Source organism: Protopterus annectens, chromosome 13.part0 (assembly GCF_019279795.1).
Source record: "Protopterus annectens isolate FY-2018-M chromosome 13.part0, PAN1.0, whole genome shotgun sequence".
NCBI classification, from domain to species: Eukaryota; Metazoa; Chordata; order Ceratodontiformes; family Protopteridae; genus Protopterus; species Protopterus annectens.
This window is the reverse complement of record NC_056747.1, coordinates 351,710,664-351,723,608: the sequence shown is the minus strand read 5'-3', so window position 1 is coordinate 351,723,608 and position 12,945 is coordinate 351,710,664. Positions and strand designations below refer to the sequence as shown.

Here is a 12,945-nt window from a genome sequence, read left to right as displayed (position 1 = left end):
CTCTCGCATGGCATGTAAGGTTTCCCCAAAGGAAAATTCTTCTGGTGGGGAGGCAGCTGGAATGGATTCTTCAGCATCTGAGTCTTCAAAATTGGAGAAAGGAGCCTCTGGCTGGTCTGTTATGTCTGATTCATCAGCAGAATCATCAGAGGACACAGGCGCGGGGAGCTCTGCCCTAGGTCTCTTCTCTGGGGGATGAGAGGCCCTGTCTGGGTGAGATTGAGATCCCCTAATTAATGAAATTAAATCTTCTGCCAGGGTAAGCATTTGTGAACTAGAAGAGGGCCATGTTGTAGGGGTTTAGCAGGCACTGTTCTAGTAGTTTTGGCTGCTTTGGCCCTGGCAAAGGCCTTAATGGACATGGCTGCTGGAGGCCTAGCAGCACCACGTGCTGGGGTAGACACATCCAAGGGAATGGTGTCTGATAAGTCAGTGGCAACCACCGTAGTGGATAAAATTTCTGAGGCCGATTCAAGAGAAGTAGCAGGGGCCTCAGTGGTAGTGATAGATTCTGCTGTATTTTGATCAGCTTTCTCGGTTTCGGCCGAAACCGAGACACTCGCGTTTTTGCTTAACCATGGTTTCGGCCGAAACCGCGGACCGCGAGTGTCGGTCTTTATCTTTGGATTTTTTAGCAGTTTGGGTAGTCGGAGGATCCGACGGCATAATATACGCAAAATCAGAACCGAAAAACTGTTCAGCAAACTCCGACCGACGCCTAAGCGTTCGTCGGTTGAAAAAGCACAGGCCGAACAGGCTGCTACGTCGTGGGCTGGGCCTAAACAAGGCAGACAGTAAGAGTGGAAATCCTTATGAGGTATTTGTTTCCCACAGGTTAAACAATTATTAACTTTTTCTGACATCGGCTGAGGCAAGAAAGAGTCCCCAACGGGGTACTTAGCTTTAGAAGTCTTCGAAGTAGTATTCGGTAGAAGTAATCTCTGGATCCGACCGACCGGCACTTGCGAACAGCTTCTGCTTCGGACGCCACGCGGCAAGAAAGACTGAGGAAAATGGCGTCGGCTGATGCTTTTATACCCGAAGACCAACAGAGATGACGTCGGGTGAAGTGCGACATCAGCCGAAGCCGGACCCGGACTTTGGAATCCGGCCGACTGAAGGGCTGCCTGACGACAGGACAACCCAGTTGTTATGACTGCAGATGCATCCATGAAGGACATAGTCCTTTGTCCAGTATCTCACTTAAGCATTGTAGTATCTGAGGTATGTTAGGGACAAGAGGATCAAGGCTTTGAGCCTGGTTCCAGGCACAGAATCTCTTCCACTTTTCTGAATAAGATTTCATGGTGCTAGGTCTTCTGGCCTCCAAAATGACATCCATAACCGCTTTTGAGATAGGTGTTGCCCGTTTGGCTAATGAATCTGCCATGCAGCCGGGGATAAGGTTTTGAGCTGACTGTGTAGGATCCGATTGTTTTGTCGAGTCAGAAGGTGTGGAATTTGAGGCAAAATCCAAGGTGGGCCTTGAGCTAAGTTCTTTAAGATTGGGTACCAATGTTGGCATGGCCAGTCTGGAGCAATCAGAATCATATGTGTTTTTTCTTGTCTGGCTTTTAGGAGAACCTTTGAAAGGAGAGGCAGAGGAGGGAAGGCATAAATGTGTAGGCTTTTCCAGCTGAACGAAAGAGCATCCACTTTCCATGCTTGTGTGTGATAAGTCCTTGTGCAGAAATTTTGTAGTTGGCAGTTGAGTGGGGAGGCAAAGAGGTCTATGTCCGGGCACCCCCATTTTTGCATCATGCTGAAAACTTGTGGATTTAATTTCCACTCATGAGGATCCATGACGTTTCTACTTGGGTCGTCTGCCAGAGTATTTTTCTTTTCCTGGCAGGAATTGTGCTTGCAGATGAACTTGATAAGTTAGAGCTGTGTTCCACAAGGTCATGGCTTGTCTGCATAGGGGGTAAGAATGAGTGCCCCCTTGCTTGTTTATGTACCACATTACTGTGGTGTTGTCCGTCTTTAATAATTGTCCTGGATGCAGAAGGTCCTTGAAAGCTGTTAGGGCATTTTGTACAGCCAACATCTCTTTTTGATTGATGTGTAGATGCATTTGGTCTGTGGTCCATTTGCCCTGAATACATTTTCCTGCCATGTGTGCTCCCCAGGCGTAATCCGAAGCATCTGTTGCTAAAGTCTGCCTGGCTGTGGGTAGTGTGAAAGGCTGACCCTTGAGGTGACATGCCTGTGCCCACCATCAAAACTCCCATTGCAGGCAGGGAATCAGTGGTATTGCCGTTTCCAAGCTGTGAGTGTTTATTCCAAACACTTTTTAGGTACCATTGTAATTTCCTCATATGCAGTCTGGCATATGGAATTAGAAGTATGCAGGATGCCATGAATCCCAAGGCCTGCAGAATTTTTCTTGCACGGAGTTGGGACTTTGTTACCATCAATTGAAAATACTGGAGTCAGTTGTCCTTGTTTGTCTGGCGTGAGAAGCCATCTGGGCCATTGTATTTAAGCTGGCACACAGGAATATTATCTTTTGTTAGGGCATTAGTTTTGACTTCGTTTACTGTGTACCCTAGGCAACTTAACCTTTTTTTTTTTTTTTTTTACAAACACCAGATGCTTTAGAAGAACATCCTTGCTTTCTGCTTGAAATCAGGCAGTCGTCCAGGTATGGATAAATTTGAATTCCTTTTTGTCTGCAAAATGCAATTACTGGTGCCAGACACTTTGTGAAGACCCTGGGTGCAATAGATAAGCCAACGGGCAATGCAGAGAATTGGTAGTGCATTGAACCAGCTATGAATCTGAGGCATCTTCTGCAATTTTGTCTGATAGGGACATGCAGGTATGCCTCTGAGGTCCAAAATAACAAGCCAAGCTTTCTTGCCAAACATGGGAAGGAGCTGCTATAGTGTCAACATTTTGAATTTCGGAACATCCAGCTAAGTATTTAGAGTGGAAAGGTCTAGAATGGGAATCCAGGCTTTGTCCTTTCTGGGGAACAGGAAGAGTCTTGAGTGAAAACCTTGTCCTTGTTCCTGCTGTGGTACTTTTTGAACAGCTCTCATGTCCATGTTGTTGTGCATCTGCCCATTGATTTTGTGGCAGGTCTGGCATTCCTTTTAGCCTTGGTAAAGTGTGAAAGTGGAACCTGTAACCTTGAGACACAATATTCAGCACCCATTTGTCCTGGGTGATTGTTTTCCAGTTTTGTGAAAAAAGTGCTAGTTTCCCCCCTAAGGGAGCTGCCAACAGGGTAGAGTTTGGCATTGGAAGGGGAAAGTCATTGAGATTGTTTCCTGTAAGGTTGTGACCTCACCTCCTTTTGGTGTTGAAGCACCCCACTGTCATGGTCTGTAAGATCCTTGGGGCTGAGATCTGCCTCTTGGGCATCAGTATCTGCCTCTTTGTTGCCTGACACTGGTAAGGACCAATTTTTAGTAGGCCAATTTCTGCTAAATCTTGGTAGCTGTACCTGTAAGAAATCCTTCACTGTTTGCATAGATTTTGCCTTATCCTCCATTTTCTTTAATACCTCCTCTGCTTTAACACCAAATAAAATATCTTGCTGTAAAGGAGCATCTAATAATTTTGCCTCAACATGATCTGGTAAGGTTTGTTCCTTTAACCAAGCATGCCTTCGAATCACAGATCCTTTAACTGCTGCTCTACAAGAAGCTTCTAATGAATCAAAACCACATTGCAAAGTATGTTTACCAGCTTGTTCAGCTGCAGGCAATAAATCCTGCATTTCCTTAAAATCAGGTTGTTCTGCACTTGTACTCATTTTCTGTTTTAACTGAGACAGTAAATACTGTTGGTATTTAAGCATGTGAAACTGGCAGTTTAAAGCTCTCACTGCTAATGTTGCTGAGGTGTAAACTTTCTTCCCCCATCTGTCTAATGCTCTGGAATCCCTGTCCGAGGGAACTGGATTTTTAGCTGTGGAGGCCTTTACCTCGTTGGGACCCTGGGAAATAAATAGTTTCTGGGTCAGCAGCAGGGTTTCTATAAAGAAATTTGTGAGAGTCAGGGAGTCTGTAGTACTTGTCTGGCTTGACTGGAGCAGGACGTAATGAATCTGGACTTAAACTGGATTCAGAGAACACATCGTCGACAATATCCAACACTGGCAGAACAGCAAGGGGCCTGTGCTGAGGCAATAAAAGAAAATCTGAGCTTTTTCTTGGACTGAGTAATCCTGGCCCTCCCAGTGGAAATGCTCCCTCATGGTGTGTAAAGTTTTCCCAAAAGAATAATTCTCAGGAGGAGAGGCTGAAGGGATAGATTCTTCAGCATCAGAGTCCTCATAGGGGGGGCAAGGAATATCCCTGGTCTGAAAAGGAGTCAGAATATATAGAAATCTAGTCAGAGGAATCATAGTCTGTATCCTGCCTAGGCCTTTTATCAGGAGGGGGGGGGGATGGGTACCCCTGATCAGAGTAATTAAGTCTTCTGCCATTTTGAGCATCTGCTTTTTAGGCATGGAGGCCTGTCCAGGTGAATATGAATGCTGTACTTGCTTCTTTGTCTTTAAATGTTGCTTTAGACTTGGCTGTAGATGCAATAGTAAGCTGTGAAGGTCTGAAAACACCCTCAAAAGCAGAAGTCTGCTCAGCGGCTCCGGACCCATCTGAAGGGTTAGTCTCCGTAGGGCCAACACCTTGAGTATCCAGAGGCCTAGGCAACTCCATGTGGGAGTCTGTCGGGGCCTGTGGCTCTGAGTTAGCGGGTGTCAGGGGCTGTGAAAGCGCCTCACCGAGAACCGGCGACTGGCCTAGAAGAGGCTTTGTTTTGGGTCTCGGATGCCGGTCTTTATCTTTGCGTTTTTTGTGAATTCTGGTAGTCGGTTGCTCCGACGGTATGGTATAATTAAACCTTCGGCCAAAATAATGGCGTGCAAAATCAAACCGACGTTTAATAGTGCGTTTGTTAAATCTAGCACAAAACCGACAACTAGTGACGTTGTGATCTGGGCCTGGGCCTGGAATACACAAGAATGAAAATCCTTATGAGGTATTTGCTTCCCACAAGAAATACAATTATTAATTTTTACAGACATCAGTCTGAGGCAAGAAAAGTTTCCCCAACGGGGTACTTAGCTTTATTGAAGACTTCGGATCTGAAGTCGAATTTGAAATCTCAGGAGGCACTTGAGAACTGCTTTTGCTTCGGGCACCGCACGGCAAGAAAGATTGAAGAAATTGGTGTTGGCTGCATCTTATATACCCTGGCGCATGGACGTCAGGGAAGAAGCGACAGCAACCGACGCCGGACCAAGACTTTGGAACTCTGGCAGACTGCGGGACCGCCTGACGGCAGGATAACCCAAGCGTAATGACTGCAGCAGTGAAACAAGATGAAGATCACACACTTTTCATATTTCATATTCCATATTCCTACTGATCTACTTCTGCTAATTTAATGTTGTATCATTTTCAGTGACAGTACCAAAGCAGGTCTTTGTTTGCAATATGATGGCTGCCAGACACAATCTATGTTTAGATATGCAACTGCAAAACTTCACAGATGACCGTAAAGACTATGGCCTGAACTGTGCGCAACCATCAGGCTCAAGGAATGCATGTATCAAGTACATTACAGCATAGCATGCCTTAGAATGGCTATTTAGACCTTTTTGAACATAGGATTGCCCAGACCTTTTTTTTTTTTTTTTTTTGAAAAAGAGACTGGTGTAGAAAGTGAACTCAATTAAGGAAAAACCAAGGAGGGTCCTTTAAGTTTGATCTTTCGTTTTTAAAGATTGGCATCTATGCAACTGTTGCCAGGATCTGCTACAATCCTCTCAAGCAGAAACATATGACAAAGTATTATGAAGCTGGTCAAAAATTGTTTTTGTCACACAGCATAATTGGAATATTTAATAAATCTGTGCAAAATATGTCCAGAACAAAACATCTACTTTGAAATGTATTCATAGGTTGGTACTAGGCTATCGGCCCTAGGGCCTATACAAGCCTAGCCATAACAATTCTCTGGATATTTCTTCCCACTCTATTTACTTCCCTGGACCACTGTCTAGCAGGGCGACTGAAAAGATCCCTGGGGTGAATTTCCTTTCTCCCATCCAATCGTCAAGGTTCCTTTTGAAGAGGGCCAAGGAGGCGCTCTGCTTGACATGTATGGGCAGTCTATTCCAGAGTCATGTCTGTTTTTCTAACATTGCAGAAGGCATTATTTTGCCGAAACCGGTCTGTTTTTTTATTTTCAATAATAAAGTCAGTTTATTCACTATCTTTTTGGCTGCACGTTTGACTGCTAATCTTGCTGGCCAACTGTGTTTCTTTATGGTATTACCAGGCCATGCATCTCCCACGTGCACAGCAATTGGTTTTGTTTTGTTTATTGTTGATGACAGGGTTTAGATCTCTGGAGCATGTGGCTCTGAGGGATTGGGATTTCTTTAAGTGTAGCATGTCCAACAGCGCTGGGTTTGACATGGCCTTGTATGTTAAGCAGAGATCGCCTCTGGGTAGATTATATGCGACAAGAGTACAGCTGGAGATTAAGGCAGTCAGCATAGGGAATCTGCTTTAGGCCTGTGATTCTTATAGTGAGGTACTTCTACGGCCTTTCCAGTTGTTGCAGATGTCTTGAGAGGTACATACCAAATGGGGCATTGTATTCTATAATTGGTCTAATGAGGGAGGAGTACAGTGGGAGAATGACCTTTTTTTTTCTGGATGAAGAGCTCTTAGTGATGAGGTTTGCCACATAGGATTTCCTGACTGTTGTGGCGATGTGGTTATTGAAGGTGAGACCACTGTCCACCTATGTCTCTAAGTCTCTTAACACACTTTTGGTGTTTAGTGTACTGCCACCTATGTGGAAATTCACGGGTACATGTTTTTTTCCCCAAAGGGGATAACTATACATTTCTTGGCATTGAGCTTGAGCCCATGGCTCTGGCACCAAGCATCGGTTTCTTTAAGGCCCTTTTGTAGAGTATCCACATCATTTGGGGATTCAATAATGGCTCCCAGTTTGCAGTCATCTGTGAACTTTGTTAGCAAGAGTCCCTTAGTGTTCATATGATTAAGCACTGGCTGTCCAAACAGCAACCCTCAACAGAAACTGCTTAGTGACAAATTCTCCAGGTTAAAGACACAAGCAGTTTATGCCTATGGCACTTGTGTCTCTGATGCAAACAGGTAACATGTAAATTGTTCATCTCCCAGGCCCATGCTTACCATTATTCAAGGGTATCTGAACTCGTCAGAGGTTTGGGATGCATGGCTAGGCTTAAAAAATGGCCCTTGTGGTCGTTGGCCTAGTAAACACCGATAAATCTACTTTGTGCATATCAAAGGCAGGTAGGGTAGACTGAAAGCAATGCTGCAACAAATCCATGTATAATCTTTAATACCAGAGTAATGATTTCATCTTACACTTAAAAAAAAAGAAATCTCCACAAGAACAGAGATAAACATTAGGGAAAAAAAAAACTTTTGAGTGGTGTCCACAAGCAGCTGAATCAATACTTACTTGAGAGGCAATTCATTAGTAAAACTTGAACAAATATTTTACCTTGCTGTCCAGTTTCTTCATGGTTACCAAATCTAGAGATTTCAAAGAATGACCTGTAGGAGCAATAAAATACAGACAAGCATGGACTCGAGAGTCATGATAGTTGTGCAGAACACGTTTGATCTTCAGTTCCTCTTGCAGGTAGGCCTCAAATTGTGCATCAATGAACTCAACAATCTGTTTGTAACTGGAAATAAATATAAGAGAAATTATTCCTCACAGCAAGATAAAAATTACTAGCAGTAATTATGTGAATCTACATTCCAGAACAAAAGGTACATCACTAACAATAAAGGACAAGTAAGTTGTTTCACCAGGTGGTGATATTCCAGAGGTTCCCAAGATTATGAATGCAAAGGCACAAGCTCACAGAATACTTTTCACAATTGTTTCTTCCAAAAAAAAAAAAAACAGCTTTCACTTTCATGTGATCCTGTATGTACAATGAACAGTTGCCCTGATCTGTTCCATTAATTAAGAGTGGCTAATATAATATGGTTAGTTGCCAATGGAAACTTGGATCACATCTTTATTTGAACTATTTTGTCCCTAGAAGTGTGTAAAATTAAAAACGGCAACTACAGTCGTGACTTACTGGCAAGGATGCTACCAAGACAAATGTTTTTCACAGATTACATATCTAGTGCACCTTGTATCTTACTGTTATTTAATTAACTGCGTTCTTAGGCTTTTCTAATACTGATGCTTGCTCTGTCCATGTGTACTGCTTCATCTTACAGCTTTCCACCACTGTTCAGACTAAGTTACATCACACAATCTCTAAAAAGTGTCCACTGACAAAGAATGAATGAGTTCAGTGTGATTGAGTTTGAACTGAACAATGCATCTACATCCCCTACCTCGCTCCTTTTTTTACTTGCTTCCCATCCTAGTTGCTAGTGCGTGTGGAACCCCTTCTGTGGCGGTAAGCTGCTGGAAATAGCCACTATTTACGTCATTTGTATTTAGTTTAGTTAGAACAACTGCTAGATATGCATAATTGTTCATTCTGATCTATGCAAATGCATGTGGACATGACAGTTTGCGACATTACAAACGGTGGATATCTACTGCCCTGTATAGTTTAAGGCAAAGTGGCATATATTGGAGCGTATTTAGCTTGAATATCAACTATATACATGGTCAAAGGTTCAGTTGAATCGCACAGTGGCCAGTTTGATTTATTTTAAATTAATTTGACTGCTTACACTTATTTTACAGTGTTTATTTGGGTTACTATAGTTTGTAAATCACTGTGTACTCGCTTATAGCTCAGTCAGCTTCTTAGGAATGCCTATGTAATGCTCATTTTGTTTTCACTGTAAATGAATGCAATTGTAACTGCTGAAACTTGCAATAGGAGAAGTAGGTACACAGGCTTGTGTTCTAACAATGCTTAACTCCCTAGTAAGCTGCATTTTTCTTGGGTATCGAAGAGTGTAGGCTTTCACATTGGAACAAATAAGCTATTAGCGTTGAGCTAAAGTTCTCTGAACGAAAATATAAGCGGTGTAGTGGTTTGTAAAGCTGTAAGCCCCTCCACCCACCCAAATGCGGGAAGGAGACATACCACCACCTAAGAAACATAATTGGTCTCACCTATGTACACTGCAGCCTGGTTCTGTCACAGGACAGATACCAGTGGCTTTGTGGTTTATCCAACTAGTAGATAAAGGTGCCTTTGCTTACCTATAAAGGTGGGAACAGGCGTATTATGCTTTCTGCCATATCTCATTGCATATATGGATTAAATGCATCAGCTGGGAAAGTAGTCCTTTAGTTAATGATATATTTTGGCGGTAACGAGCGTTTTATGTTTCTTCCTCACCTCTAAGCTTATCTGTATTCAAGGCTTAAGCTGGGGAAGATTAGTTCTTTTTAGTTTGTGTGAACCACGAGTCATCATCTTCAACTGTTTCCATTAGGGGTCGCCACAGCGGATCATCTGTTTCCATTTCTTCCTGTCCTCTGCATCATGCTCTTTCACACCAACCGCCTGCATGTACTCTCTCACCACATCCATAAACCTCATCTTAACCCTTCCTCTTTTCCTCTTACCTGGCAGCTCCATCCTTTTCCCAATATACCCAGCATCCCTCCTCAGCACATGTCCAAACCAATGCACTCTCGCCTCTCTTGCTTTGTCTCCAAACTGTCCAACCTGAGCTGACCCTCTAATATACTGATTGCTAATCCTGTCCATCCTAGTCGCACCCAGTGCAAATTTTAACATCTTTAACTCTGCCACATCCAGCTCCTACTCCTGCCTTTTCGACAATGCTACAGTCTCCAACCCATATAACATAGCTGGTCTCACTACCCTCTTGTAGACCTTCCCTTTCACTCTTACTGGTACCCATCTGTCACAAATCACTCCTGTCACTCTGCTCCACCCATTCCCCCCTGCCTGTACTCTTCACCTCTCTTCCACACTCACCATTACTCTTAACTGTTGATCCCAAGTACTTAAACTCATCCACCTTTACCAACTCTACTCCCTGCAGCCTCACCATTCCTCTATCCTCCCTCACCATTCCTCTATCCTCCCTCTCATTTACACACATATATTCTGTTTTAGCCCTGCTGACATTCATTCCTCTCCTCTTTAAAGCACATCTCCACCTCTCCAGGGTCTCCTCAACCTGGTCCCTACTCTCACTACATATCACAATGTCATATGCAAACATCATAGTTCACGGGGCCTCCTGTCTAATCTCATCTGTCAACCTGTCCATCACCACTGCAAATAAGAAAGGGCTCAGAACTGATCCTTGATGTAATCCCACCTCCACCTTAAACGTATGTCACTCCCACCGCAGTCCTCACCAATGTCACACTACTCTTGTACATATCCTGTACCACTCTTACATACTTCTCTGCCACTCCCGACTTCCTCATACAATACCACAACTCCTCTAGGCACCCTGTCCTATGCTTTCACTCTCAGAGCAAATATTGCACCTGTAGTGCTCTTTCCTGGCATGAAACCATACTGCTGATCACTACTCATCACCTCCCTTCTTAACCTAGCTTCCACTACTCTTTCCCATAACTTCAAGCTGTGACTGATGAGTTTTATCCCTCTGTAGTTACTGCTACTCTGCACATCACCCTTATTCTTAAAGATAGGTACCAAAAAGTACAGTTGTGTACACTTACCATAAATGTAGATGTTAAAGTGTCTTCACTGTTGCAGTCATCACTGTAGGGTTCTTCCTGCCAGCAGGCAGCCCTTGGTCGGCCAGAATTCCAAAGTCTGGGTCCGGCGTCGGCTGTGTACTCATCCTCCCTGACGTCAGAGCGCCAGGGGTACAAAGCTCCCAGCCGACGCCATGTTATCCAGTTTTTCTTGCCCCAGATGTCAGGTGCCCAAAAATAAAGGCCAAAAGTAAAACAAAAATGTAACATACAACAAACCCCATACCCTGTAGCAAATACACCTCAGGAGAAGGGTGAAGCAGGGAACCACACCAATAAAAGTATAAGAGGGGACAGGAGGGTGGGTAACCCAGACTGCAAAAGTGAAGACACTCTAACATCTACATTTATGGCAAGTGTACACAACTGTACTATGTTCGTGTTTCTCTGCTGCAGTCATCACTGTAGGGTTGAATCCCAAAGCTGACATAAAGGGTGGTGGTTATAGAGTAGGAGGGGCAGCTAGAAGACCTTGCAAGACTGCAGAAGCAAAGCCTGCCCTAGATTCAGAATAAAGAGGGAGATTATACTGCTTAGAGAAAGTATGCACTGAACTCCAAGTTGCAGCTTCCAAAACATCTTTGGTAGGGACTCCCCTGAGAAAGGCAGCTGAAGTAGCAGCAGCTCTGGTAGAGCAAGTTCTAATTTTTCCAGGGATTTGCTTTCTATGATGAGAGTAACAAAATCTGATTCCATAAGCAATCCATTTAGAAATGGTCTGTTTTGAAATAGCTTTGCCTTGGGAATTTGCTGCACAAGAAACTCAGTTCTGTTTTCCTGATATCCTTGGTTCTGTCCAGGTAAAAGCAAAGCTGCCTGTGTACGTCCAAAGAATGCAAGATCCTCTCCCCTTATTTTGTGGATTAGGGAAAAAAGTTGGCAGGTGAATAGTTTGGTTTAAAACCACTTTAGAAACCACTTTAGGCATGAAAGTAGGGTTAGTCCAAAAAGAAACCCTGTCTTGATGAAAAATAATGTAAGGTTCCACTGCCATGAGCGCTTGTAACTCCGAGACTCTCCTGGCTGAAGTTAAAGCCAGTAGGATAACAGTCTTCCATGATAAACAAACACTTTACATCGGATGTGGCAGCAGGCTTAAAAGGTGGCAGAGTAAGCTTTTCCAGTACATAATTGAGGTCCCAAGCAGGAATGGGTGGAGTCCTAGGGGGCGTTAATTCTTTGCTCCTCAGATATTGTTTCAGAAGTGGATATGAAAAAATTGGAGGATCTGTATTATAATGTGCAGAGATAGCGGAGGCATGTATTTTTATGGAAGAAAAAGATAAACCCTTATGCAACATATCTGTTAGGTAATGTAACGTAAAATCAATGGAATATTTGGAATGTGAGGATCAGATTCCTCAGCCTGCATCCAGGTGCAAAATCTCTTCCATTTACCTGCATAAGATTTCCTAGTGATAGGCCTTCTGGCTTCTAAGATGACATCCATAAACTGTTTGGTAAGGGTAGGATTAATTATAGACCCTGAATACACCAGGCTGCGAGTTATGATATGAGAGTGCAGGACCTGGCCCTGATGTTGAGACAAAAGATTTGGAATCTGAGGTTGAATCCAAGGAGGTTCCTGGGATAGATTTATCAGTGTTGAGTACCAAAATTGTCGAGGCCAATTCGGGGCTAGTAAGATCATCCTTGGTTTGCCCTGTTTTATTTTTAATAACACCCTTGGTAGAAGAGGCAGTGGTGGGAAGGCATACCTAGAGAAGTTCCTCCAACTGAATGAGAGAGCATCCACTTTCCATGCTAGCTTGTGATATGTCCTTGTGCAAAAAGTCTGTAACTGGTAGTTGTGGGGAGATGCAAATAGATCCATGTCCGGGCAACCTCAGGCTTCTATAATAAACTTGAATATTTGGGTGTCAGACAGCCTGAGCAGGAATCTGTCAGACCCACACGACTGGATGCTAGAGTGTTTTGTTTCCCTGGCAGGAATTGAGCTTGTAGATCCACTTTGCAAGCTAGTGCTGTGATCCATAGAGTCATGGCTAGTCTGCAAAGGGGGTAGGAGTGTGAACCCCCTTGCTTGTTTATGTACCACATAACTGTGGTGTTGTCTGTCCGTATCATTAGCTGCCCTGGCTGTAAAAGATCCCTGGAAGCCAAAAGGGCATTCTGTACAGCTAACACCTCTTTTAAATTGATATGTAGATGCTTCTGATCCTCTGTCCAAAAACCTTGCAGGCTTTTCCCCTGCAAGTGGGG

General features: G+C 43.6%; 1 protein-coding gene across 1 annotated transcript in view; it reads right to left on the bottom strand.

The window, feature by feature from the left end:
- The window catches only part of SEPTIN6 (septin 6), a 1,039,180-nt gene that overhangs the window by 863,311 nt on the left and 162,924 nt on the right, over nt 1–12,945 (bottom strand). Inside the window, exon 4 of the mRNA XM_044053963.1 lies at nt 7,525–7,711. Within this exon, the coding sequence (XP_043909898.1) occupies nt 7,525–7,711 (187 nt within the window). The remainder of the gene's footprint in view (nt 1–7,524; nt 7,712–12,945) is intronic.